This window comes from Molothrus aeneus, chromosome 2, assembly GCF_037042795.1.
Source record: "Molothrus aeneus isolate 106 chromosome 2, BPBGC_Maene_1.0, whole genome shotgun sequence".
NCBI lineage: Eukaryota > Metazoa > Chordata > Aves > Passeriformes > Icteridae > Molothrus > Molothrus aeneus.
In genome coordinates, this window is record NC_089647.1 from 46,093,890 (window position 1) to 46,121,318 (window position 27,429).

Genomic DNA, 27,429 nt, shown 5'->3' on the forward strand with positions numbered 1-27,429 from the left:
TGAACAAACAGGACACAAAGGAACAGGATATGCATAAATCTTGGTTGCAAGTCATGTCCAGTGTGAAATTTTTCCAGAGTACATGAGTACAAAAGCCACGTGGGAAACCGGGGCACTGTCCTGAGTGGGTCACCTTGCTGGAGGTTAGGGCACAGGAGGCACCTTTAGGCTCTATCACCCTGCAGAATACATAGTGTCACACCAAGTAATTAATCCCTTGTAGCATTCACACCATGCTGCAGTTCTTAAGTACTGCACAGCAGAACAGAAAGCAAAGCTTTCCCACACACAAACTGTATATGGCAAGTACATTTTAGATGCTCATACTAAACCAGCCCAGTTGCAGAACCTACACTAAGGAAAGCAATCACCTGATTGAGTTTGTGCTTGCCAATGCTCAGACCCCATACCGTGAGACAGCCTGCAGAGAACAAGGGTCATGCTTTTTGGCAGGTGAATTAATTGTCTGGTGTCCAGTCAGATGCTTGATAGCCACGTGATTTCCAAATAAACAACGAACTGACACTGCAAAGAATAGGTCCCTTTAGGACTCAACAGCTAGCTAAGACTACTAATCATTAAGGCTCATGCCAAACTTGAATTTGCAATTAACTCCCATCTCTTACATCCTTTACACAACTAGAACTCCAAACCCTTGCAATATTTAAGGCTCATTCCAGAACCACCTTGTAATGCTACAGATTACAGTTAAAAGTGGTATAGATGTTTCAACACTCCAAGTAGTTTTTCTTTTAAAGAATTTTAATTTCTATCATGACTTGTTACAAAGCATTATCTTCCATATACAACAGAATATATGAAGCTACCTTAGAGGTAGCTAGAATCTGTATCAATGCCATTGCTTCTTTAATTCAATTGTAAGACAAGTGGGCAGAAAGGCGTTGGAGGGAGCTATTTTGATTCCAATTTACCCCTTCTGTGCTTGCATGACACACTCACAGAGCAGACTTAATCACACAAATAGATTTGTTCAGCATTCAATTCCAGACAAGCCCAGAATAGGGCATTTAAGAGGCGTGATATTCAAAGAGCAGACTTACATGATCATTTTCAATGTTTTGCAGCAGTCTTGGGTCATCAAATTCACACGATTCACTGGTGGAAGGAGGTAGCTGGCTACAGAGCAAAACAAGCATATTCAAACAAGTGGCAACATTGCCAATCTTAGTACTTCATCTAGTTTCTTGGGAAACAAATTTAAAAAGCAAAGTAAAACTCCAGTGTCCTTGAAAGCAGTGTGAAAAGATCATATGAGTAATGCAGCAAGTGCTGAAAATGAACACCAGCAAGAAACCCAAAATGGTTACGGCTGACAGTGTATTTCAGAAGATTCAAGTATCAATGCAGCTCCTGGGACAGATGTAGCAACAGCAGTTTTTAAGCATATTTAAGCTAAATGGATTTCAGAGTGGCTTGCTCATAAAATAGATTGACACTCAATATCCCAAAGTTCCCTCCCTAGTCAGAGCATTCTGCTTCAAGCTGACTCCTGGAGGATTTTAAGTCTCCAAGTAAATACCTAGAAAAAACTTTCACAGAACTGAATAGAAAAGAAAGGTACAAGGAAAGAAAACACAGCAATGAAGAAAATAGCAATATATTGGAAGAAAAGAGGGATCCATCAAAATTGCCTCTCAGCAGACGAAACATCCTTTTATCACCTTCCTAAAATATGATCACAGAAATGAGCTGGACCAGTGCAGAAGCCCAGCTTAGCTCATCACCCAGTGCTTTTCTAACAGCATTTAGTGTTCATCTGTTTCTTGGGTGGGAATTCACTTCTTCCCTGTATTTGCCATTCAAATCCATGTCAGCCCTCCCTGGCTCTTCCCCTCCTTCCCAATAATCAAAATGTGTTTCACTCATACCTTGTAACACCTCTGGGTCTTCACTAGTTTCTGTGGAATGGGACAGACCCATCACACCTTTATTCATTAAAGTTCCCAATAAAAACAAGAAGGATTCTCTGGACAGGGCGGGCCTACATATTAAGCTCTCTCCAGTTTAATTACTAAAACACAGCATTTTAATAAAGAAGTCCTTTTCTTCTCATTCTCTTCAGGCCTGAACTCAGTGATCATAAAGAGCAATATTCAGTCTCTAGCTAGGGGTAAGGTTCTTGCAAAGCAGGTTAATTTTAGCTTTTAACTTGACTGTCTGCAATTATAAATAAGCACTGCATTAGCATCCCAGCCACTGCCTATTCCTCACCCCCCTCACATATGAAATCTATATGCAGAAGAATATATCCATCACCACCCACCAGCTCTGCATTAGTCTCCCACTGGAAGACCATTTTACTCAAATGCATCCCTCCCTTGGGCTTCTTCCAGTCCCAATTTGGAAAGCAGTCTTTATATAGATTGTACCCACTCTGCTATACAGAACATAAACATCTTGGAATGTATTTACCTGAAGTCTTCTGATGAACGTTCTCTTTCCAACTCAGGAAAGTGACTGAGGAGTAGAAAAAGGAAAAAAGAACATTTATTCCACTTTAGTAACAAAAAAAAAAATAGGTAGCAGGCGAAGATCAATGAGTCATCCCACAAAAACATATGCTGGAACCATGGGTTCAGCTGTTCATACATTTGAATCAAATTTTCTGCCTTTGAGATACCTAATTTAGCTAACATGAAATTCAAAGGTTAACTTGAGATCTTAAGACTACCCATTTAACATGAAGCAAATACAAAGATGTAGATGACTCAAAGGGATCCTTTTGACAGAACAGAATAAAACCAGTAAGCAGGTATCCATCCCTCTTGTTCAAGGAATATTAAGCTCTATAACTACAACTACACTGTTCTAAAAAAATTCTGGTTCTTCTCAAGTCACAGAAATATGACTGATAATTGCTACCCTTGGACTGCAACTTCTTCCCTCTTGAAAGGCCAGAGCTTATTTATCACTTCTGGTTTTGTTTAAATCATGATCAGGTAAGTTAGGAATCAAGTTTCTTTGCTTCATATGAAGTACTCCCCAGGTTTGACTTTCATAATTTGTGCTGCAGGACAGGAAAATGAAAACTGCTAATTAAAGACCACAAAACATGCTAGAATAAAAACAGAAGAACAGAATGTTCTAATCCTTTTTCAATATAAAATTTTGTACCATTAGTACGCACACATTAAGCTATAGAGTTTTTTTTAAAGTCATACCTACCCATATGTCACTCCAGCAATACTGCATTTCTTAAAGTTCATGATATTGCATGTTAGAGTACCTGTTTTATCAGAAAACAGGTATTTTACCTGGAAGGGAAAAAACAAGTCTGATTTTCAACTTGAATAGGAATAAAACTCAAAGCAAAAAACAGGAAGATACTCAGAGACATACTGCTCAAATGTCACAATATTGGCCAATGCAGGCTTATTACAGCTTGATTTGTCTACCAGATCTACAGAACAAAAATCAGGCAAATTATTTAATTGCATTAATTCTTTATCTCTAAATGTGGAAAGGCTCAAAATAGTAAGTATCAATTGCCAAGGCTTTAGTGTGATCACTACAGATGTACTTGGTTGCACTACTTGGACATTTACCAAATCTTTCAACTGTACTAATCTCAAAGGGTGATTAGAAATGAAAACAAAGACTCTTGAGATTGTTGAAGGCTCACTGGAATTTTACACACTGAAGACAGTCTGTGTTTCAAAGATCACCAGGAATGTTTGGGGATTTTTTCCCCCTACCTATAAGCATAGAATATGCTAGAGTACATCCAACTGGCACTCTGCAGGCAAACAAGATCTGTTTTATCTCATGTCCACTCATGAGCAGTCCCACACAACACACAGCCACAGTAAGCACTGCCCAAAGTAATAGTCCCTTAATGGAAACAGTGATTTTAAGGTAGAACTTGGAGGCAAGCCCATCAAAGCAACTTCTTGGGAGCATTAGCAGATTCAAAATTTCCACCTTTGAAGGGCCATAACAGACCAAAGCTAATTGCAAGTTAATGCTACCACTGTTGTACCTCTGCACCAGGTAAGAATTTTAACCAAGAAGGGATGACAATAGCATGAAAGAGTTAGACAACTCAAAGACAAAAATAATTTGACTATAGTTAGAAGAAGCTTTTCCTCAATCATTGCCATTCAGCTCAAGACACTGTACTACACCTCTTGTAACATAATCCTTTAGTTGTGCACTGTACTGCTACTGAATACAGCATTGGAAATGGAGCCTTTGCAAGCCAGAAGTCAAAGTGGGTACCCACACTTCTGAGGAATTTTAAGTCATTAATAATTTCACCATAAAACAAAAACATCAAGGGCGTCTGTGAACATGTAATTCAATTAAAGAATCAAAAAATTCAGTCAAGTTACACAGAATCACTAGTAAGCCATTCCTGAAAATAACATATGGGCCACCAACATACATTATGCCACACATCCTTTACTTCAGGGAAAAATAACACCATAATTTGGAGGTTGATAACTTCACATCAAAGTGATTTAAACAGAAACCAAATTTCAGCATTCATAAGAAAAATGATCAGATTAAGCAGGAACAATATTGACTACCTCCTACTGAGCAGGATATTATTATCCTTCAATAAAATACGTATGTTTAAATACATAATGTTGTCTCCAATACTAAACTCATGCCTGTTATGAAGTTCACGTAGTTCAGTTACAAACCTGTTGCCATCTTATTGTGAAGCTCCCGTATGTTCTTGGTGATTTCTCATGGGCAGCTCCTTGCAGCACTGACTCCTTCTTCCTCACAGCACTACCAACAAACTCCAGCTCTCTCTTCACAGCACAGCCAACAAACTGCAACTCTCTCCTCAACCAGCTAACCCACTCTTCTGTAGCACTCATCATTACTGGACAGAGCTGTGGCTTATTAAGTTGAGGCCTGTTCTCAATCTTTGGGGATTAGTACAGCTGCAATTCCTCAGGGGTGAGACCACCTTCTGCACTATTTTCTTACATTCTATCCCTCCACAATTCCCCCTTTTAATTACAAAGTTGCAGCATCTCTGGAAAGATATGTTTGAGTAAATTGATATTATAACATTCACATATCTCACTTAGGATTAACAGTATACAAATGTTCAGGCAACACATCACAGCAGGAACATCAACCTAAGGCTTTTCATAAACTAATGTTGTGTTTACTGTCTTTTGCAGGGCCCTTTGCAAAAGATAGTAAACCCAGTACAATCATCTTTTGTCTAATTTCCATTTAACTTTGGAATGCATCTGTGTGCTGACCTTAATTCACTACCCAAATTTACATTACATATTATCAGAAACTCTTACACTACTAGAATATTGACAATATCAATAGCTGTACAACTTTATAAGGCAACTCACAAGAGTAAGTTAAAGGCCATATATTAGGATAGTAACAAATCAACAGTTACATAATTTTATCAATAGCTATAGAACTTGAACAACATCAATCCAGTATTTGTTGAGTGTACTTATGCTTATGAAATATAAACTTTTACACTTATGCCTAATCAAGGATTAATAGCTGCAATTCACAAACAAAATGCACGTTTCATCAGCAAACAAATACACCATACTGAATGATAGAGCTACTCTGTCCCCACTCCAACTGCTGTTTTAATAATTCTCTTCTTCCTTTTAAAGTTTTATTGTATTAGTTGGTCACTGTAAGCCTCTCTTGCCCTGCTCTGTTTTCCATGTAGATGAAGCAATCTGTTCTTCACTTGATATGTTATTTCCCATTGTGTCCCCAGCAGCTCATCCAGGTGTCAAAATCTGTCAGGTCCAGACCAGACAGCATCCCCTGCTGCTCTCAGTGCTACGCTGGGCTCCATCTCTGGCTAAACTTTGCCCTACAGCCCATCCCAAATCACATTGGGTTACTGTGGAGATGGCCACTATACAGTTTTAGAAGGCTTCTCTTATATATTGTCTGTGCAGCTCTCCATTTGCCACTTCTATCGCGCCACTCTTGTGTCCTGCTGCACACACTGCCATTCAGGGGGAACCCGACACTGTCCTGGGTCCCCTCTGGACTGCAGCCATACCTTGGCAGGGGCATGGGGCTTGCTCCAATGCACTAAATAAGCCAAGTGTGTAGCATCCGCTCCTCAGACCCAGCACTCTTCTTCTTGGGGGTGGTATCTCATACATTGTCCCAACTTTTAGGCTCCCAGGTCTGCCTGGCTATAGCTCATCTGGATTTTTAGGCACTTAGGCTCTTGGTCTGCCTGACTCCACCGTCTTATTTCTCTTAGGTCTGCAGTCATCTTCCTGAATCACCTTGGGATGACATTGCTTAATGTTTAAGTCCTTTTTCCCAAACCACCACAGTCACATCCTTACTGCTCTCTCTACAGTTCTCTACCCAAATCACCATGGGATCATGTCAGGCTCACCAACTGTTATCATCATATTGCAAAAGTTCCATACCTTCTCGGTGATTTCTCATGGGCATCTCCTTGCAGCACTGACTCCTTCTTCCTCACAGCACTACCAACAAACTCCAGCTCTCTTCACAGCACAGCCAACAAACTCCAGCTCTCTCCTCAACCAGCTAACCCACTCTTCTATAGCACTCATCATTATTGGACAGAGCTGTGGCTTATTAAGTTCAGGTCTGTTCTTAATCTTTGGTGATTAGTACAGCTACAACTCCTCAGGGGTGAGACTACCTTCTGCACCATCTTTATTTTCTTACATTCTATCCCTCCACACAGACCTATAACCTTGGTGGTCAAGGAAATAGCTGCCATTTCTCAACAGTATTACAAAATTCCAATAGCAAAGCCATATTATCCAGTAAGCTTGTTCTGGGAAGCTCTTCCAGTTTGAAGAAATGTTATATGCAGAATAAACAAACCTACAACAATTAGAAGTTAATATGCAGTTATCCTTATCTGAATTGAAAATAGAAATGCTTGAAGGATCACAATATCTAAATCAGGAATACAACTGCATTTTTTTTTACTTGCATCTCCAGTGAAGTAGTCAGAAACATCAAAAACTAATATGTCTAGCCCTGGATGTTCCGTTCTGGTATAGACAGCCAAAATCACAGAGCATCTCTCCAAGACTTTTGAGAATAAAGTTTAGAGTGAACATAAGAAATAGTTTCAATTCCCGAACATAAACCTGCCTACATGACATTACATTTAATCCTGTGATATCTCATTATTTCACTTGTAAGACTCAGACTAGAGAAAATAAAAATGTCCCATTAACTCAAGCCACAGAGCAACAAAATAAAGCTGATTTGTACATCTTGTACAATCCTGCACATGCTGCTCTCATACCTTTGCTCTTGAGAGAGTATATCACAATCATGACACTTCAGAAAATGTTATCTTACCTGCCCAAGTTCCTCATTAAGGTTTGAGGTTCTGGCCATTGCAGGTGTATCTGTTTCAGGGTAATACATATCTATGTCCTGAAATGAGAGCAAAATTAAGACTTATGTTATGCAAATTAAACACTAAAGTCTCTGTTCTTCTTTTATTCAGCTCCAACTTGGCTTGATTGTCTTAATGCTATGAGCACACATTCTGAATGCTTGAGACAAACATCATCCCCAGATGAATATGGGTGCCTCCTTTCCAAAAGTATATCTCCATCCTACAGGGACATGAGAAAAGACAGATTCAACTATAGGTACTTAATAAACTATAGATGCAACAGAAAAAAAACCAAACTCAGTACAGTAGAAAGAAGTCCATGCATTAGCCATGCTAATCATAGGTGGTCAGTTAGAACAATCAGTTGCTCTAGCCACATCTATGAGAGACAATTTTAGTGGATACATGAAATCAACTTCATCTGTTACTACAAAGAAACAGCTGCTGCACAAACCCAACCAACTTCTCTGATATTCATATCTACTACATTACAAGCATCTCAAGGAACAGACATGTTAAACTTTGCTTACATGTGTTTTACAGGAACCTACTACATTACTCAAAGTCCAAGGATTAATGCATACCAACAAAAGGTAACCCTCTTGGTTTTGCCCAGCTTAAGAGCCACTACCAGATTATTTCTGGCCCACAACTTGAGAAAGATATTTTGAAGTCAAAACTTCCCTGAATAGAGGGATCACTGTTTGGTTGCGTGAGGCAACATCAACTCATCTCCTTATAAAAACATTATGGTCTATTCCAGAGGTGACCTTAAGGCCAGCCTCAAGATGTAAAAACAAAACAAAACAAACCCAAAATCCAAACAAACAAACAGCCAAAAAACCCAACAAGAACAACAACAAAACAACCCCACACCTTCAAACAAGTCTCGTCTTGCCCTCTGCTGTGTCTCAGGGAAGCTGTAAGATACCAAAGAGGTTTCAAAAGATAATTACTGAATGTGAGTCAGCCAAGAGAGAGACCTCCTTCAACCAAGAGCTGAGGCTTCCTTCTCATCCTAAAAGCCTAAAATACAAGTGATGATTTGCACAGGGGACCTTCCTGTGACTAGATATTTTAATTTCCTGTGAAGCACAGAACTGATATAGAATAAAAACTGAGTTTCCCCCTGCCTTTCCCAGAAGTTGCATCAGAAAGTAATTAGAAAATCTCACTAAGATGTTAAGTGGGTTTTTATATTAAATGTCAACATCCAGAACTGAGATACATTCATTCTTGCTACTTACCCAATTTATAAAAAGAGCCTGAGTAAACTTGACAACTTCCAATGTCACCAGAAGGCTGATTGGAATAAGGTTGTTGTACAAGATTATAAACGTCAGCAGATTGTATCCAAAGTTGACAGACAGCATTTCTGTAGATCAAAAGACACAGGACATTAGCAGACAAGTCTGAGTGGTATAGGGGTTATCATCTTTATGCAGTTCACCTAATCAGATTTAACAAAGCCAAAATAATAAGCTACTGTGTTGATGTCTAGTGTAAGGGCCATTTTAATATTGATTTCAACAGAAGATAGATAAAACACCCACACCATACCAGGTGAAGAACGGCAAGGTTGGTGAGGCTATATATAAAAGAATAGAACATTTTATGAACAATTTTTGCTAGACAGATGGCGAGAAGTACAGTATTCCCCACTATAACCAATTCAGACATTTATCTAGTGTGTCAACTGCCCAATTAAGAGCTCCCAATGTCACTAGTAATATAACCATCTTTCAGAGAGTGCCTACTTGCTTCAGTGGAGTTAGGAAACAAAAAATAAACACTGAAATTAGTTATAAAATCTGACATCATTGTCAGAATTTAGAATTTTTTCTTATAAAAGAAATCAACAATAACAAGTTGACTGTTAAACACTTGCCTAGTATATGAACTAAGGCACCCTGCTTAATCAACCTAGTATATGAACTAAGGCACCCTGCTTAATCAAAGAAGCTGTTACTAATGGCGACAACACTGGGCAACTTGCCCAAATAAGTCTACCATCACAACTGGTCCTAAAGGGAAGGGGAAGCACTTATAGACAGCCAGCAGGAAAGTAAAAGTCTCAGCAGAGACACAGGATGAAGGCTCCTGGTCACAGTACTGCCCACAGCCTCTCTTTACAATCAAAGTCTCCACATTTGTATGCTCTCCACTTTCCTAGAAACTTAGAGAGGCACTTCAGTCAGCACACAGAACATCCAGAACAACAGGGTCAGAGCCCACAACTAAGGGCTTTCAGCATCATAAGTTAATAAGAAGTCAGGGGAGCAAACTAGGAGGAGACAGAATCCAGAGAAAATTGCTGAAGCCTAATAAAGATCAGAGTTTGGACAAAGGCACCTCGAAGTGTGAGTACACCCTAATTCCATATCTTTGATAAGTTTACAGAAAACAGAAGCATGCTTGGTATTGGAACATTTTCCAATACAATTTTTACAGAGATGAGACATTTAAACAAAATTTAACCTCTACCTGCCAAACCTGAAAAAGTGTCTTTCCTGTGTATGGCAGTTACAGAAGGCATAGAAATTGTGCATTCAATTTACAAAAAGGCATCTACACAGACTATAATGTCATCTTAAGTCTGCTGCAAGTTGCACCTGCTCTATATTGCAAGTTCAAGAGTTCATTCCATTCATCTTTTCCAGTACTGCTTCTGTCATTGGAAGGCACAAATTTAAACTTTCTCATTAAAAAAAAGGGGAGAGCAGGCAAGAAATTCTGAAAAGTGCTGACACTGCTACAAGAATACATTACAACTAACAAAACCCAGAGTCAAATATGGGGCATTTCCATGCTATTCCTATGTGATTTTTTTTCATTACTACCACAACTGCAATTCTTAAACTGCAGAAGATACACTTGCCATCTGTTTTGCATCATCAGCAGGCAAGCCATTTGCAGTTTGTGATAACTGCTTTAAGATCTGCATCTCAAAATGTTTTTAACACCACATTTTATAGCTAATGTAACCTCCTCAAAAGTCTGCTGAGGAGTACTTCATTGCTCATGTCATTCTTTGATAATGAACTAATAAATTTGAGGACTAAGAAAAATGAACTAAAACCCTTCAAATAATTATGCTAAGAAATCAGTTTTCTCACAACAAGGTAACAGAAGCTAAAGACAGAAATTTTACCCAATAAATAAGAATTGTGACATTCACCATTTCAATTTTCTCTAAAAGAGCAGATCAGCATTTCTAACTGAAAGAAGTAAAGAGAAATCCTTTGCATCTCTATATAAGCATAAAGCTCAAGTAGGCATCAGATTGATGCTCCCCATCCTGCAGTCAAATACTGTCAGACACACATAAGGCTGCAGTACATGACCCCCCTTGAGAAAAAATTAATGTATGGTATCTCCACAGAGATGAAAAAAGTGAACACCAGTTATCCAAGAGTAACTCTTGCCCCTCTTCTGTTTCTGCCCTGCTCCTTGGGTGCTAGCCTAGTGATATTTACCTAATCTTTAGAAACCTCACAGGGAAGCTCACTTATTTCAGCCTATTCTCAACAAAAAAAAAAAAATTAGGTCATCAAAAAACTAGCGAGATGTGGGTTTTTTTGTGTTTTTTTTATTTATTTCTTATTTCATGTATTAATTCAGTGAAGGTAAGAGCCTGGCTGCCCCTGCAGTCTGATACATCACTGGCCCAGTGCCTGCATACTCACTGTTGGAGCCAAGGTACCAGACAACTTCGCCGTGTGTTCTGTTCCATAATAAGGCACCTACAGAACTCACAAGGGCCATTACCAGGAGAATACAGAACAAAACCAGGATCTGCATGTTGGTCACTTTCTCCACATTTGATCTCTTCAGAGGTGCTTTGGTTGAATTCTAAACAGCAGCAGGAAAAAAAAAAAAAAAGAGAAAGAACCTGGCAATGGCTTTTACAAGACAAAAATCCAGAAGCAAACCCAGTCTTTACTTTCAGAATCCTTTAGAGCACCTGTTGTCCATCCCATTGATGCTCAGCAGCAGTGATCAACATACACGTTCCCAGTCTCACCAGGCACTCCCCGACATTAAGAAAATACAGGAGTGTTGTCTTAGTAATAATCATGAAGATAATTAGGTTATGTCCTCAGCTGTTAAGCCGCAGTTTTAAATGCCATCCAGCTACCAGATAAATTGAGATGAAAGTTAGTTCCCCTTACATATTGAACTGCTTCCACTTCAGTGTGCGCTTGCACATGTGCACATGCAAACTGGAGTACAATGGACCGTTCTATTCCTCAAGGCCTCCAAGCCTTAAACAACTATAATGAGTCAAACCATTTCATAAAATCAAGACAATGACAATGAGAATACAGGAAATATGACCAACTTCTATCAAAACATAGCTTTAATCCCCTTAAAACCGTTACCTGCATGAGTTTTGTATCATGTCCTGTATACACAACAATACCCAAGACCCACTGAGTGTTTCTCAGTTGTGCACCTCTCAGCAAGATCTGGTCTGGACCAACAGGAACTGGGCTGCAAAAGAAGAAGTTCATGGATCTTGCAGTTCTTGGTAACACTTTACAGAAGATAGTTCTACTCCCAGCCTCGCTCCCCAGTTAATAATAAAAACAACCCCAACCCAAGAGGAGAAGAACGCAATAGCAATATAATGAGCTTAGATTGTTCACACAACTAAGAAAGCACTGAAACCTCTGTAAGTCTAATTCCTGCTAAAGCACAGTAGGGCAAAGCTGCTCCAGTTACCCAGAACTTGAGAAATTATGTGGCAGCCATAAATAAGCTTATTCTACACTTGACCTTGGGTAGTACATTCTCTCTCACATCAAGGACAGAGAAGCACTGAACTTGCAAAGAGACCATCCATTTCAAGCACACTATATCAAATACACAACTAAACAAGTATTTGAGAAAGCCTGTATCAACCACATAACTTCCATGTGAGATGCAATGATCATCTGCTATTCTTGCACTGAGCTGCCCAAGTAATATACATTTGGTGAAGGAAAACAGGTACAGCCAAATATAACATGTATGTTCCTACCAACCTGTCACAATCTGTGAATTTGAGTACTAAAACTATGTACTTTTCTTTCAAGAGTTCTAGAAATCGAAGTCACACTGACAAAGCCTCCAGGTTCTGGGATCACTTTTCTCTACAAACCTGACCTTGGTGCAGCAGCCTTTGGCTCTTGTTGAAAGGGAAAGGTCTCTATTTCCTCTGTGTATCTTGTGTAACAAGAAGGCCCTAAAAACCCCAACCATTTTCTTGAGTCCTTCTCTTTAGATGTACCTTTTAATAAAATATCACCATTAATTACAAAGAAATCAATACTCCCATAACAAGGAGAAGGATCCATGCAAAGACAGAACTGTGTTATCTTATACTGGCAGATGCTCTGATTAATAAACATTAATTATTACCCTCCTCTTCTCCAGCAAAAACATGCACATGCTCAGACTCCCAGACTAAAAGAACAGAGGAAACATTTATCCTGACTAAACGAATTCATGGCTTTGTTGTCAATACCTCTGGCCATCTAAGCGCAAGTTTCCAGTGAAGTCATAGAGATGGCGGTTGGGTCCTTCACATTCTATCCTCCCAGACACTTTCATCAATTCTTCCCTGGACTGGAGACTAGCAGTTTGAGACAAACCCTGCACAGAACAATTCAAAGGAAATTCTTGACAAAAACTGCTATTAGAAGGCAACCTAGGAAAGTGTTGCTTCCTTTTTACATCTATGAACCAAAATATAATTAAATCTGTGGAGGTCTGTTAGTCCAGGTCCTGTTTTGCTTTGGTGGATTTTTTTTTGGGGGGGGGGGGGGTTGGTTTTCATTATGTTTTGGGGTTTTAATTTTTTATTTGATAGTGAATATCTCTTTCCTGCAAGGAAAACTCATTATGGGCACAAAGGAAACTACTAACAAGACTGAAACTCTCTACACAGATATTCACATTACCTACATGATCCCTCTTTAACCAAAAGGAAAGTAACATCCACAAAACACAAAGTTGGATACATGTAGGAGGAAGTAGGAGAAAAGCAGTACAAATAGACTTGGCTTTTTTCTCAAAGTACAGCTGCCCTGATGTGTTATGGCTACCAAATATGGTCATTCTTAAATGTAGTCTCTCTTGGGCCACTGCAACTAATATGCTCTGATCCGGCTCAAGGTCAATGATTAGCCTGTCACACAACTGCAACATAAAATATTGGTACTCTACATCTGAGCACATGCAGAGCACCCCACTGCCTTTCTATTAAAAGAGGAATCCATTTCACGTTTCTTTTGGCAGAATTTGACTGCAGCACTGCAAGCCAGAGCAAGGCCGTATTTTTGTATTTTAAGCATGTCCTGAAGAAAATAAAAGCCTACAAGAGCTCAAGACCTCACTTAGTAGCCTGATCTGGAACAGTAAATCACATTTCTACAAATGTAGCAAAGAAGAAGCAAGTGTAGCTTTTTAAAAACAAATTATCTGTGTTTCAAAATCCTAGTCTAAATAATTTTTTTTCATTAAAGAAGCCAAAGTTTCTTACCTATTTCTAAACACTATAAGAAACAGTACTTCTTTAACAAAACTAGAAAGATCCAAATAAATTCTTCTGCTTACCACAGAGATAACAAATCAACTTATACATGTAAAGATACTTTTCAGCTTCTGTCTCTGCATAATGCTCATAAAATAGTACTTGTGACAGGAGACATTGCAACTCTCATCACAAGCATAGCTGATTTTTTTTTTATGTACAGCACTTAAATTCCACTAACTAGACCTTCAGCAAAACACATCCAAGGTCTGTTTGATTTGTCTCTCTAGGCTTAAAATACTTGCTCCAGGTTAGTTCCTTACACTTCCACATGATGCATTACTGCTTGGGTTTGTATCTGTTGAAAAGGCAAATTACAGCCACTTGAAGAAATATGCTTTTTTAAAAAACAACAATGAAAAAAAAGCACTTGTATTGTCATGCAAGCTAGATGCTGCTTCATAACTAATATTAAATAGCTAAAAGAAAAAAAATTAAATTAGTTTTTTTTTACCTGTCGTATTTTAAGATTCGTCTCCCCATCGAGATTAGCTGTTTCAATATAGCACATGGCTTGTGGTTCACTGTAAGGAGTGTAAGATTTTCAATATTAAAACTCAGTACTTTTTTGTACACTACTTTTTGCACTAATACAGTCCACCATAGACTTCTTCAATGCACTGCAGAAGACAGAAAACCATACTGTGGTAGTATACCACCATGAAAGCTCAAAGTACATATTTAACAGAGATGTCTTTGGATATAGTCATACAACAAACTACAAAGAAAGACAAGTCTAAATCAAAAAAGAGTAAGAATTTAACAAGTCATTATAAACTCAGATGCTGAAAGTGGATTATTTTGAATTACAAACCATTAAATTGCTTCCAATTGCAAGAGCTATGGATGAAAGAGCAAATATTGAACAGTATAAAAAGGGGATATGTTTGGATGAAGACAGCAATGCTCTCTGCTATTGAATTCTGTCTGTGAGCTGTACACACAAAATCATGTCTGCAAGATCCCCTTAATAAGGGAAGTACACCCGAAGTCACTGCTAAACAGCTCTTTTTCAAGCATGAGAAAAGGGTTTGTTAGGATTGAAGGCTGTTACCACCATCTTCCAGATGTGTTTCTGCCCTTACCAATAGGGACAAAAATCATCTTCCTAGAATTGAACTTTCTATTAGTCAAGCTCTTATCTATATCTAACAGAGGAGCTCAGCATAGGTGGTACCTGTGATAAGGAAGGGTACTTTTACTGGATCTTTTCCTGACATGCCACTCAAGATTCAAAACCTCTGTATAGCACCACCAAAACAATTTTTCTGCCCACTGTCTTCTCAGGCTGCTAAGGAATATCAGTTTCTCACCTGGACTCAAGCAAGTGCTTCTTCAGCATATCACTTTGCATACTCTTGATAAATGGCTAGGTTTTTTCCAAAGTAACCAATTGTTCTAACAGCAAATGTACTCAATCAACAGAACAGACAGCAATAAAGGCCCCTTAAGAAAACAATAATTAAGAAATGGACAGGTACATTTATAACACAGTAAGAAGCCAGATTATTCTCTCCAATAATTTTGCTTTGAAAAGAAAACATGGTTGAGTCTATTCTTTGTCCCCTCCTACACAGTAAATTTGAATCTGAACCCAAGAAAGACACTGATGAGAGTCCAGCTTGATTCCAATTTTACCTCTGTCAAACACCTTACCTACTACAACTGAAGTGGTTAGCTCAGGAAGGAGACCTTTTGCAATACAATTCCACTAATTTCCACAGAAATGGCATGAACTGTGGAAATGAGAAATGTGGACATGTTTCCATGCAAAGTTGTGTTTGAATTAAAATATTTTTCCTTCATATTCATTCATTCTTTATGTAAAATTTGATGTCACCTTCTTGCTGTACAGGAAAAGAGAGTTCAGATAAAAACAACTGTCGATTTTACCTCTGACAATCACCTCAGACACAGAAAAATCAACATATACAAGCAAAAGAATCCATCCCCTTCAGAACATGCAGAGCTTTCTGGTGAACTGAGGACACACAGTATTGACATTTAAAGGAATCATGGGAATAATACCAATTATAAAGCAGAACTGCCATAGAAATTGCTATTTATTTCAAGCAAAGCTTCTCCCAAATCAACATGCTTTGGGTTAAATTTTCTATTTATTATGTGGTTATCAAAGACAGCAGGTTAGTAGAATAATGTAGAACAAAAAGCTGGTTCACACAGTTAAGAAATAAGTCAGAAGGGGTTTTTAGTATAATACATTAGAGAAGTGCTTAAGTAAAAAATTCTTCAATGCTGAAACAAAATTATTGATGTCCAAGTTCAGCCTAACTGCATATTAAGTTGACAACTACTTATTTAAGGTTTGAGGCTTGTTTTGAAAAATACAATACTGTATACCATGGAATGGAGGTACCTCTATCCTTCATTGTGCAGTAATTCAAAAAGACTGAGCTTCAGCATATAGCTTAGAAAAAATTGAAACCTCTCAGAAACAGCACAGACAAGAAGGATGGAGCAGAAAATACAGGAGCTTGAAAAAACCAAGTTCCCTTAAAAGTTGGATCATGTAAGAGAACTGAATCCCTGAGACCAGAGCAATCTGCAGTCACCGTTGAAAAGCACACACACAGAGGAGGGAATTATGGAGGTGTTGTAAGGTCTGGCTATTACAAGCATATTTATGAACAGGAGTTGTGCTGTTGTGTCTTGTTTACACCTCATCTGTCTAAGCAAACTGTGGTCTTGATTCAGCCTCAAGTTGCTCTACACAATCCAGAACCTAGACTAGCAGTGAAGTACCACTCAAATGCTTTTAGGAACTATGAGACCTTGATAAACGAGAGGGCTGGGCAACTACCAACCATACGAAGTTTAACAAAGGCAAGTGCTGGATTCTTCACCTGGGACAGGGCAACCCTGGATGTGTGTACAGACTGGAGAATGGGATGAGGGAGAGTAGTCCCATGGTAAGGGACCTGAGGGTCCTGGTCAACGGCAAGTTCAACATGAGTCCACAGTGCCCTAGCAGCCAGAGGGCAAAATGTGTCCTGGGGGGCATCAGGAAGTTGTCCCATTCTTGAAACTAATCCAAGAAGGACTCAACAGGTTACTGTCCCTCCTATGCTAGAGATGGGCCATACAAGAGCTGTATCCAAGAAAAGTAGTGAACAAATGAAGTCCAAAAGCTATTTTGTTGTTTCATGCCAACAGAGCTCGCCTTTAGGACTTAGTATTTGACAGAGAAATCTTCCTGGGGGAGCACAGGAAAATATGCTGAATACTCAGGGGAATTAACTGGAAGAAAACTTAAGCTTCCTTATTTAAGTGGAGGGATTCTCAGAAGGGCAAAGAACCACTGACTGCACGAAGCTCATGTTAAGGCCCTTCAGTCTTCCAACAAACTCATCAATACAGAGTATTAAGTACCTGCAATTCATAAAGTGAAGTCTTGGAAATACCTTGCTTTAGAAGAGCCTATCTACAACGATATATGAATCAAAGCCTAATAAAGCCATATTTTGTCATTGAATTTTGTTGAAATTTGATTTTAGATGTGGAATAGAATTAGTGCTATCTGATGTCTGGTTTTACTAATAGCAAATACAGAGATTCAAGTCCTCTGCACCTCAGTTCATCAGACACATCACTTCCACACCCATTCAGGATACCTGGTAGATATTATGATCATGTCTGCTGGAAGATGTTGCCCATTGGTGACCTTCACAATATCGCCTACTGCTACCTGTGGTGGCCAGGAGTACAGTAGCATGGAAGAGAAAAACAAACAGTTCGCTTGTCTGGAATGTTAGTTTGTTATTTTCTTTCACCCAGTCAGAAGAACAGCATCATGCACAGAACAGCTAGATAGTTTTTCTGAAAGTCAGAGTACTTTTCACTGCAAGTTTGGAAATGTCAAAGCCTTCTCTTTTCTGAATGCAAAGCATAAAATTCTATAGAGAAAAAAGGTACACTCAATTAGATAGATTAGATACACACAATTAGAAGTTGTGAACTTCTATGGCTTGCATTTAATAAAAATTACTTTTTTTTCTATAATTCTGCCATTATGCAAATTCAGGGGTTTTCTTAAGTCATATTTTTTCCCCTAGTAAGAATATTTAAAATTTACCTTTCATCTTTACACTTCCCCTTCATTAAGTATCAAGAGTTTTCTTCTATTCCTTACCTGTATTACTTACCTACCCAATCATCACTGTCATTTTCCCTCAATTCTCCTTAGATGCACTGCTTGTACTAGTCACTAGCAAATAATATCATCTCTATGAATCCTGTCGTTCCTTGACTGAGATATGCAGAGTTCTGAATTCTGGAATACTGTGTCTCCTCCTACACAGGCCTAAGACTTTCCAGCACCTTGAGTTAGTCACACATGCATGGGACTTTCATTCTCAAAAGAGTCAAGTAGCACTCTCAAAACAGTAAACCAGGTTTGCCCAATAAAGATGAGGCTGCTTAATGCCAATGCAGCACTGAGAGTCTGAAATAGGCTTAAAATACTTTCAAGATATTAATTTATGAAAATGGAAACAGATGGTATGTTTGAACAAGCAGATTCATTAGTTTTCTCAGATACCACTAAAAATAAATTCCCTACCACTTACAGCACAAAAAAACAAACGGAAAAAGTCAGAAGTCTGCCTTCAAGTGATCAAGGTGGATAATACAGAACTGTTATTCCTTAAAAATAAATGCAAACCTGGACAACATGCAGTTACAGACACAAGTCAATTCACGAAATGCCTGAGGGTATAAAAAAACCCAGATTCCAGGCTTGACCTTAAACTTTGAATTCACTGTCCTTTCTACAAAAATAGGACTTGGAACAGCATAAACAGGAACCAACACTAGCCATCTGAATCCCTGGCAATCTTGAGCTTCTACTATAGCCTAACACTTCAGCAGAATAGCTTTTAGGTGTCTTGAAACTGATCTCATTCCTCAGAGGTTTTAAAAGGGTGTACTTTTTCCTCAATTACTAGATAAGAGGGCTAATTTTATCCTTTAAAAGGCACTAAGAGCCACAACTAGATCGATACTTCCTAAGGCATTTCAGCAACTCCCAGGTCTTAGAAATAAAGCTCACCAGACCCTGGCCAAGGGCCTCATAGAACATGGGTCCCAAGTGCCTCAGGTAGCAGCAGGGCTTGTGTTTCTTACTTGAGCAAGCAACTTACTAATTAGTCTCAAAGCCCAGGGACTTTCCAGCACAGGCAGCAAAGTGAGTCTCTGTTAGACTTACAGGGGAGGTACAGCATTGCAGTGAAAATTACTCTTCTAGGAAGACTACAAACAAAATACTGTTTACAGTTTACCTATTAACTGCACAAGGAAAAACAAAACAGTCCATTAGCATTTGACTGTAACACAGTACTAGGATTTAAAAATGGGTAGTCAGGTGCCTTGCTCAGGGCAATTTTGACTACTGGAACCGAAAGGATCCCTCCCACCCCCCCAACCCAAGTGACAGAGAAGCCTCACGTAGTATACATTATTTCTAAGCCTCCTAATTAATTCTGGCTAGAGTAATTTTTGAACACTTGCTTTCCCTCCCTCCCATCCTCAGGTTTTATTTACCTCTTTCCACATAATGTTCTGCCACATCCCATTTCTTAGAACTGGAAAGAAAGCTTAAAATTAGATTACAGAAAAAATAGCCATAATTCAGACAAATTTCAGAACAACTGTATCAGCAGTAGCAAACACAATAGGAACTAACACAAAAATCAGAAATTTATTTTTCAGAAGCTGGAACTTCTTTTGTGCACAGCTGTGGGCATGTGAATCCAAGAAAGAGGAAGGATCTGCCCTTCATAGTTATATAGTTCTTATCTCCTGCCAGACAACAGTTGGTGGCCTGATTTCTTCATGGCATCACTTCATACTAACATGCAGATAGGCAGCATTGTTTCTTGTTTGGGAAATGACCTTCCTTAAAACAAAAGGCATCACTGCCCACTGTCAATCAGTACCAAGAAGCACCTTTACTCTGTGTATGACTTACCACAGAATTGTCACTTCTCATCTTTTTCCCTGCATTTTATTCATTAAGTTCTGACTCTGGCACATCCAACTTTACTACCATTACCCATGGCCCATATAAATCTGAGCCTTAACTGACAAGCAGGCTCAAAGCCCTGCTGAAAAGCAACCATCAGGTTTGTCAGACAGGGAATCCTTACCTCTGAAATTCAGAGTGAAACAAGAAAAAGAAAACAAGGTTCTAAAACAGACCTCAGTTTCTGTAGGGCTCCAGCTCTACACTGCCATCTTAACACACTCATTAGTCATTTAACCCACAGCATGTCTTTCCACCTAAGCACCTCCTCTGGGTGATTCTACACATACTTAAGACTACTCCAGCCAAAACAGTAAGGTCAAATATGCCCAAATACTGCTGAGTAACCCAGTCCAGTCCAGGTCCAAGCACAGCAAGTTCACCTTCACTGAAAGCAGCTGCAGCCAGTTTTCAAAGGTGTTTAAAAAGTGCAGTGTGCAACATATCAGAGTTGAAGAGGTCAGTCCCCTACTTTTGAATATGAACAATCTTCTCAGCTCTATGCATTTCATACATGTGGCTCATTTGAAAATAATACCACACTCTCAGAAAAAAATTCTGCTGAATACAGCCTTGACCATCCTACCTAGGATATGTCACTCCACAAACAGGAATGCAAGACTTGTCAGAATAGATGAAGCAGAAGAAGTTTCTTGACTCCTGTTCTCAGGCCACACACACTGAAGCACTGAATCCTGATATTTACTATTATAGTGAATGGACTGCAGTGAACTAAACTATTTAACAAAAAATGGGCAGGCAGCAACAGAAGCAGTGCCAGTGATGTGTTAAAAAACAGCTGAGCTTTCAACCAAACAAATACAGCAGTTTAGGGGAATAACAGTTTTGGTGCACCCCTTCCATCCCTCATATACACTGCTGCTGAACAGAGCTCTGCTGAGTTCAGAACTCAGAAGGCTTGAATCCAGAATCTCAAGGGGAAAGCCAAATACCTGCAGCCTTGACTCAAAACTCAAACCTTCAGAGAGGAGTTGCAACACTCAAAATCTCCTGGTTTAGCCAGCTCTCTATTCCACTAGAAAGTTTCGGAGATGTTTCAGCAAACATTCTGTTGACATTTGTATGCTCACACACAAAGGTATTTTGCAGCATCAAGTGCTACAGACCTGGTCTGGAAGGTAATTTACTTCAGAGAACAATTTCACTTGCAATGCTTACTGAAATCAATTTAGTGATTAAAATTAAATACCCAAGCAAATTACTGAAGCTATTTTCTATTACTCAACTATTTCCTTTTAAACTCATAATCCCACAGTCTAAAGAGAAAGCTGCCATTAGACATAAAACAGTTCAGAAATTCTGGGGTTGCAATTTCACACCTCCTACTCTGCTCAACCCAGTTTTATAGGAGTACTCCAAAGGACAGAAAAGGACATGTCTTCTCTAGAATATTTATAGTAGGTTAAAATTGATGAATTATTCGTTGTCAAAAGGTACTTGGTTAAAGCAACAAAGGACAAGTACCTAGAAAGACTGCTTCAACTTAAAAAGAGAGTTTCAATATAAACCTTCTATCTAAGGCTTTCTAAGACCAAAACCCAGTTCTATATCTAGGACTTAATGCTGACATTCACATCCAGCCATGCAAGGCCATTTGAAGTAAGGCTACTGAAGGGGAAGCATCTCCCATCAGTCTTGTTCCAGAGTTTGCTAGACCTGTGCTTGTCTAATATTTGAGATCATCCCATGCAATATTAAATGCTCATTACTTATTCTATTACATGACAATGGGAGGATCAATACATCAGAAAAATTATTACTGAGCTCTCTGTACCTATGCAATACACTGCTAAGGGGCTTCACTTAGAATTATATGGAGTCTGGTCCCTAGATTTAATGTCATCACCACAGACATCATGTGAAGCCATGCAAGACAAAAAACACTGGCTCAGAGCCTAAACAACACACTCCATCTCCTAATGCAAATGCTCACCTGGGGCAGAACTTCAATTTTAGTTTGCTCCAAAGGGAATTTAATTCCTACATACCAAAGCCACTCTGCAAAGCAAACTGGTATTTTCTATGGTAAATTTAAAACAGGAAAAGCACTTTGAAGATACACAACTGCTCTAAAAAGCTAAACAAGATAAATGCAAAGCCTACATGACTGCTGCTGCAGTAAGCAACCAGCCATTGCAGGCAGTGGAGTTCAGGACACAGCCAAGTAGACAGCAGTGAGCTCGAATGCTCTCCACACTGAATGCATTGATTAGACACCACTCAGCTATAAGAGCAACCTAAAGGCACACAGAGAACCTAAATTTATTTCATCTTAATCCCACTCTGAACCTAAGTTATCTTTTCACTCTGGTAATACGTGTCTCAAGAATAAGCCTCTTTAGCCTTCGCTTAAGAAGTAGGAGGATACAGTTTTAAGTATCAGACTGAAAATTTATTTAGAGTATTCAAAGGTAAAAAATAAAATCTGAACTCAAATAATTTTTCAAGTGCTAAGTTCCCTTAGCTCCATTAGAACACCTCGTGTTCTTTAAGGTTGTCTCTCCACAATTACTGTGACAAACGTCCCTTGAAGTGTTTGTTGGCACACCTTCTCTACCTACAAATGAATTCTAACTGCCTCTCTGACCTCTGAAAGGGCCATCCTTCATATCACCAATAACAAGGCCTGTTGTGCTACAGCCACTTAATTGCCAATTGCTTATGACTAATACAGTGTTCTTGCACTCAAAATATCTTCCCAGACTCATGTAGAAACATCACCTAGGAGAACCAATAAAGCAATGCCTTTTGATGTGTATTAATAAACAATCTTAATGATCAACCCAAATTTTCAAGCACAAACTCAGTGAAAAAACCTGGCATAGTTTTTGCAGGACTATCTGAAGCATGGAGCTAGCAGGTTGCTCACTTCCCCATGTTCCTTTAAGTGTTCCTCTAGCTTTTTGACACTTCAGGTATTTGTGCTTGGGAGGAAGGGGCTCTTCTTGGAGGTCAAGTCCCTGTGTTCCCATTTCACTTGTACATTTGCACAGAGGAGCAGAAGTGGAGCTGTCCAACACCGGAACATCGAGCTGCCATGACTACAGCACAGGACAATCACAGGGTGGCCTTTGACAAGTTCTTCCTCTTTTCTGCACAGGTTTTCAGTTAAGGGAGGTGAAGAAAATGACAGCAATGTCTTCAGGCATACAGTGACAAGTATGGCCATACCTCAGGGATAGATGTAGGCATTCAGTGGATATCAGTGTTAGATTCTCTTTCAGTGACACTTCAGGAAAGCAAAGCTAAAAAATCCACATACTATATTTAAAGGGCAGCAGCAATTCCAAAAATGACACTAAATTCTTCTGACAGCAGCTTTTAACATTTCAGGGGGTTGTTGGCTTTTTTAGTTCAGGATGTTTTGGTGGAGTTTGGTAAGGAAAAAAATTGCTTGGTTTTCTTGGAGGAGCTGAGAACTATGTGACTTTGGATAACCTTGAAATTACATGAACTTATAAATTCCAGTAATCCTCCCAATGCCTCACCCTTAAGTGTCAGGCCACCAATCATCAGTCTGAAACCTTTAGCAAAGTAAAATCCTAAATTAGTGGTAAGTACCTAGTGCACAAGATATGCATTCCTCACCATCACGACCATTAAAGCAACAGAATTGCGCAAAAGTAAGCATTCACTATTTGCGTTTTAAATACTTAAAGACTGTTTAGTCTTACCTACTGTTTTCTTTTTATTCACTGCACTGTCTGCCTTATGCCTTTTCTGTAAGGAAACAAAACATTTCATTACACCTCATTACACTTCACAAATTTGAGAACGATTAGAGCTAAAAATACAAAAACTGCAAGATGATACATTGGGTTCTTTTTGCCTTTGCAGGTTTTTTTTTTTCTGTTTTTTAAAAAAGTCACAGATCATCTAAATTCAAATGGTTTGTAAAAAAGTATAAAGAGTATAATTATAAACTTCAAAGTCAAAGTCACTGTGTTGGAAGTCAGGCTGAAACCTTTATCAGAGGTTAAAAAAAAGTCTCCAAAGGTGGGTTTTTTTGAAGAAAAACAAAAGGAACAATAAGGACCACAATATTTAGATAAATATCCACGTGCATAAATTCCACATGCTGTTGTTTAGACTGATATCCAAATGATTTCTCTCATCAGTACTTTGCAAAGCAGAAAGACCTTGTTCTCATGTAAAGTATACAAGCAAGTTAGAGCAGATTTTCCCCAAAACAGTCTTCTCTGTTCTTAAGCTTCTTGCCTCCCCCCAACCCCCATATTCAAGACCATCTGAAAAGGTCACATATTTGCCAGGATTCTACACTGTCTTTCCAATAAAAGCATTAATAAGCAAGCTTGAAGAGGAAGAAACAAATGTCCGAACTTCTACTGTTTTCTTGTTCACCAACTATAATGAAAATACTTATTGATTTCAGTGCATTTTCAGTATTCATAACAGAAATTCAAGTCAAGCACTTTGAAAGTCAAAACAATATTTTGCTGCTGTTGAGCAATGACTCAAGAGACTTCAGAGATGCATGGCTTTGTGGCATTTTATAGCTTTTGAGACATTTGGTCTTTAGCACAGCCTTCCCCATCATACTCATCCCCATCCTCATCAATCATACTCACATAGTCTTCTATGATTTCTTTGATGCCAGCAACTGTTAAAATAAATAGCAATGGCACCAAGGTGGTATATCTTCCTGTTGGAGAGACATCTGGAATTTGCTGTGAACAGAGGGAAAAGAGACCCTATATAAGAGACTCCTTTTGTATTTGTATTGAAAATTAATTTCTGGTACATTTAGAATTTTATGCAAAGCTCTCAGAAGACAGAACACAAAGCTCTCTGATTTACTGTGTGACCCGTGCCTCACAGATATCCCATTTCTGTGGGCAAACTAGCCTACAGTCCAAGTAGGTTTGAAGAAACAATAACAAAGTTAGAAGACTGTTTTTGTACATGCCTTTCATTCTATTTCTCTTCTCTTTACAAGAAAATTATACTGCTTCACATGGAAGCAGAGATAATCTGAACTAATTAAGCAGAAGTTTCACAAGAAAGTCACACATTCTTTTCTCACAATGGTCAATAGCTCCATGTTTTATGACACCATTTATTTTTACTTATTAAGAATAAAAGAGGTTCGACTTTACAAACTACATGGAAAGAAGTCTCCAAGCTGTCTTGCAATTTCAATTAGCAACTACATACCCCATTAAAATTACTATTAAAGTAAATTTAATAATTGCTTTGCAGTTAAGCATAACAACAGAAATAACTTTTACTACATTACCATTTCATTTTAAAAACAAGGGAAAGCAATAAAAGAATACCTGCAGTAAGGCAATGAAGAGGAAGAATGCATTTGCAGCTTTTCTTATCTGCTCATACAGGAATCGAGGTAGAAATGTCACCACGCTGTACTTGGCTGTGCTGCAGGGTAGAAGATTTTCATCTTAGTACTTCATCAGAATATCAGGTGGGGATCATGACCAAAAAAGTCTAAGAGCCAGTGTTAGAAAGCAGTTCAAAGATAAAGTAAAGACATATTTAGAATATGGAGGAAGTAGTTGCTCTGGTTATGATAAGGAGCTGTACCAAACAATAAAGGTGTCACACAGACCCAGAAGGCTGCCAGGCCCACTTCTATCACTGGAACCTTTGTTATTGGATGAACTATCAGACAATTTACCACCATCCAAACTTCAGCACTGTGAACAGGCAAGCTTTCATTTCAGTTCCAATTGCTTACCTCTCAATTTAAATGTTGGGGGAGGCAGAGTTGAATGAGAGAAATTAGAAATTTTGCAAGGCATTTTTAAAATGCCTCATTTCCTACCTCAGGATAACTTACATTCAGCTATGAATAACCCTCCAGAACAATATACACTTTTTCAGATTAATGGCTCTTGGCTTTTCTCCTATTTTATATATATAAATACTGTAAGTAACACATATATGCAACTGAATTATAACTACTATTTCTTCCACCTCAAAACAAAACCATACTGCACTAACTAGCCTTATGTAATTTCTTGTCATCTTCACATCAAATCTATAAAGGGCATGAGTACAACTTCAGGAAAAAGTAAGTAGACATGATAATTTAACCATTAGCATAGAACCTTCACCTTCTGAACTACTGGCCATCAGCATGAGCTGGAGTTTTAACAACTGAGCACCTGCAGCTCAGTATGCCTTGGAAAGGCCCAACAAGCAAAACCAGAAATTTTGAGGCATCATTTTTGTTTGGGTGTTGTGATTCTGGTTTCATTTTGAGGTTTTTTGTTTGTGCTTCGTTCCAGTTTGGGTTGTTTTGGATGTTTATTGGGTATTTTTTTAACAAGTCTGGTATTTCCAAGGAACTGAGAACGCTAAGATACTTGGCTCTCAAGAAAAAAAAAATTGTTTCCCAATTCCTGTTTTACTGACACTTCCTAGCAGTGCCAAGACCACCTCTCCATTATGTCTATTTTCTGGCTTATTCCTTTAAACACCTTCTTTTCCTTCTTATCTGCCCCATCCTCAACTCCAAGCCATCTACCAGACACTGCTGCATCTTTCAAAATGAAAGAGTAACTAGAAGTAACAAGGCACATCCTATTTTAAAAGGCTCTATTTTGAACAGTAAGAAAAATTAGTGGGGCAAATAAAAAAAAAAAAAGACCAAATAAAAAACAATTAAGATGAATCTTATCTTGGGAACTTGCCTTGTTTCCTCTTCAAGCAACTACAAAATCCATTTCTATTGCTACTACTGCTCACCAGAATCAAGTACTTAAATACTCAATATTTTACAGAAATTTCAAATGGTTGTACTTAATCATGGCTCATATCTACCAAGCCAAATCATGAGTGAAATCATATATCCAGGCTTAAAGCAAGTCCAGTCTTTATATAAATAAAGTTACTTCCTTCAAAGGCCGTTAAATCCTTCCAGCTCTAAGTATTTCTTTTGTTTTAAGCCACATTTGCTTGGTCTCACGTGTAATAACTTTCCTTTAATACAGAACATAATTAAACACACATCTCAGAATTACATTGTGACTTAAAAGTATGGGTTAATCAAGTTCACAGTTCAGACCCAGAAGCAATATCTCCAAGCAGCACTAATTAGACATCAAGCAATGGCATATTTTATATGAGAATAGTATTCCTCTAGGTATCACATTGCTATGATTTTAAGAACACAAGAATTTGACTGCAACCAAGCTGAAACATTTATTAACACCATTCTACCACCTACCAACTTCACAGCTAGCTGGCTCAAACATGATTCTTACTCTAACAATTATGTTAATGCCAACACAATAAGGCTCTTTTGAAAGAGGTTTGTACATAGTAAGGCACTCCATGTATTCTGTTGCTTAAGTAACTTGACAGATGCCCACAGAAAATGGGTACAGCTCTAATTAGAGGCAGGCACAGTCAGCTGTTACCACACAG

The 27,429-nt window shown here is 38.5% G+C and overlaps 1 protein-coding gene across 1 annotated transcript in view; it reads right to left on the minus strand.

Moving 5' to 3' along the window:
- The window catches only part of ATP8A2 (ATPase phospholipid transporting 8A2), a 319,989-nt gene that overhangs the window by 246,068 nt on the left and 46,492 nt on the right, over nt 1-27,429 (minus strand). The window contains exons 3-16 of the mRNA XM_066544842.1: nt 25,317-25,416; nt 24,609-24,707; nt 23,694-23,739; nt 19,518-19,558; nt 17,591-17,664; nt 14,413-14,482; nt 12,891-13,018; nt 11,764-11,875; nt 11,068-11,233; nt 8,629-8,756; nt 7,339-7,416; nt 3,187-3,275; nt 2,434-2,478; nt 1,062-1,137 (exon numbers count right to left, since the gene is read on the minus strand). Of these exons, the coding sequence (XP_066400939.1) occupies nt 1,062-1,137; nt 2,434-2,478; nt 3,187-3,275; nt 7,339-7,416; nt 8,629-8,756; nt 11,068-11,233; nt 11,764-11,875; nt 12,891-13,018; nt 14,413-14,482; nt 17,591-17,664; nt 19,518-19,558; nt 23,694-23,739; nt 24,609-24,707; nt 25,317-25,416 (1,252 nt within the window). The remainder of the gene's footprint in view (nt 1-1,061; nt 1,138-2,433; nt 2,479-3,186; nt 3,276-7,338; nt 7,417-8,628; nt 8,757-11,067; nt 11,234-11,763; nt 11,876-12,890; nt 13,019-14,412; nt 14,483-17,590; nt 17,665-19,517; nt 19,559-23,693; nt 23,740-24,608; nt 24,708-25,316; nt 25,417-27,429) is intronic.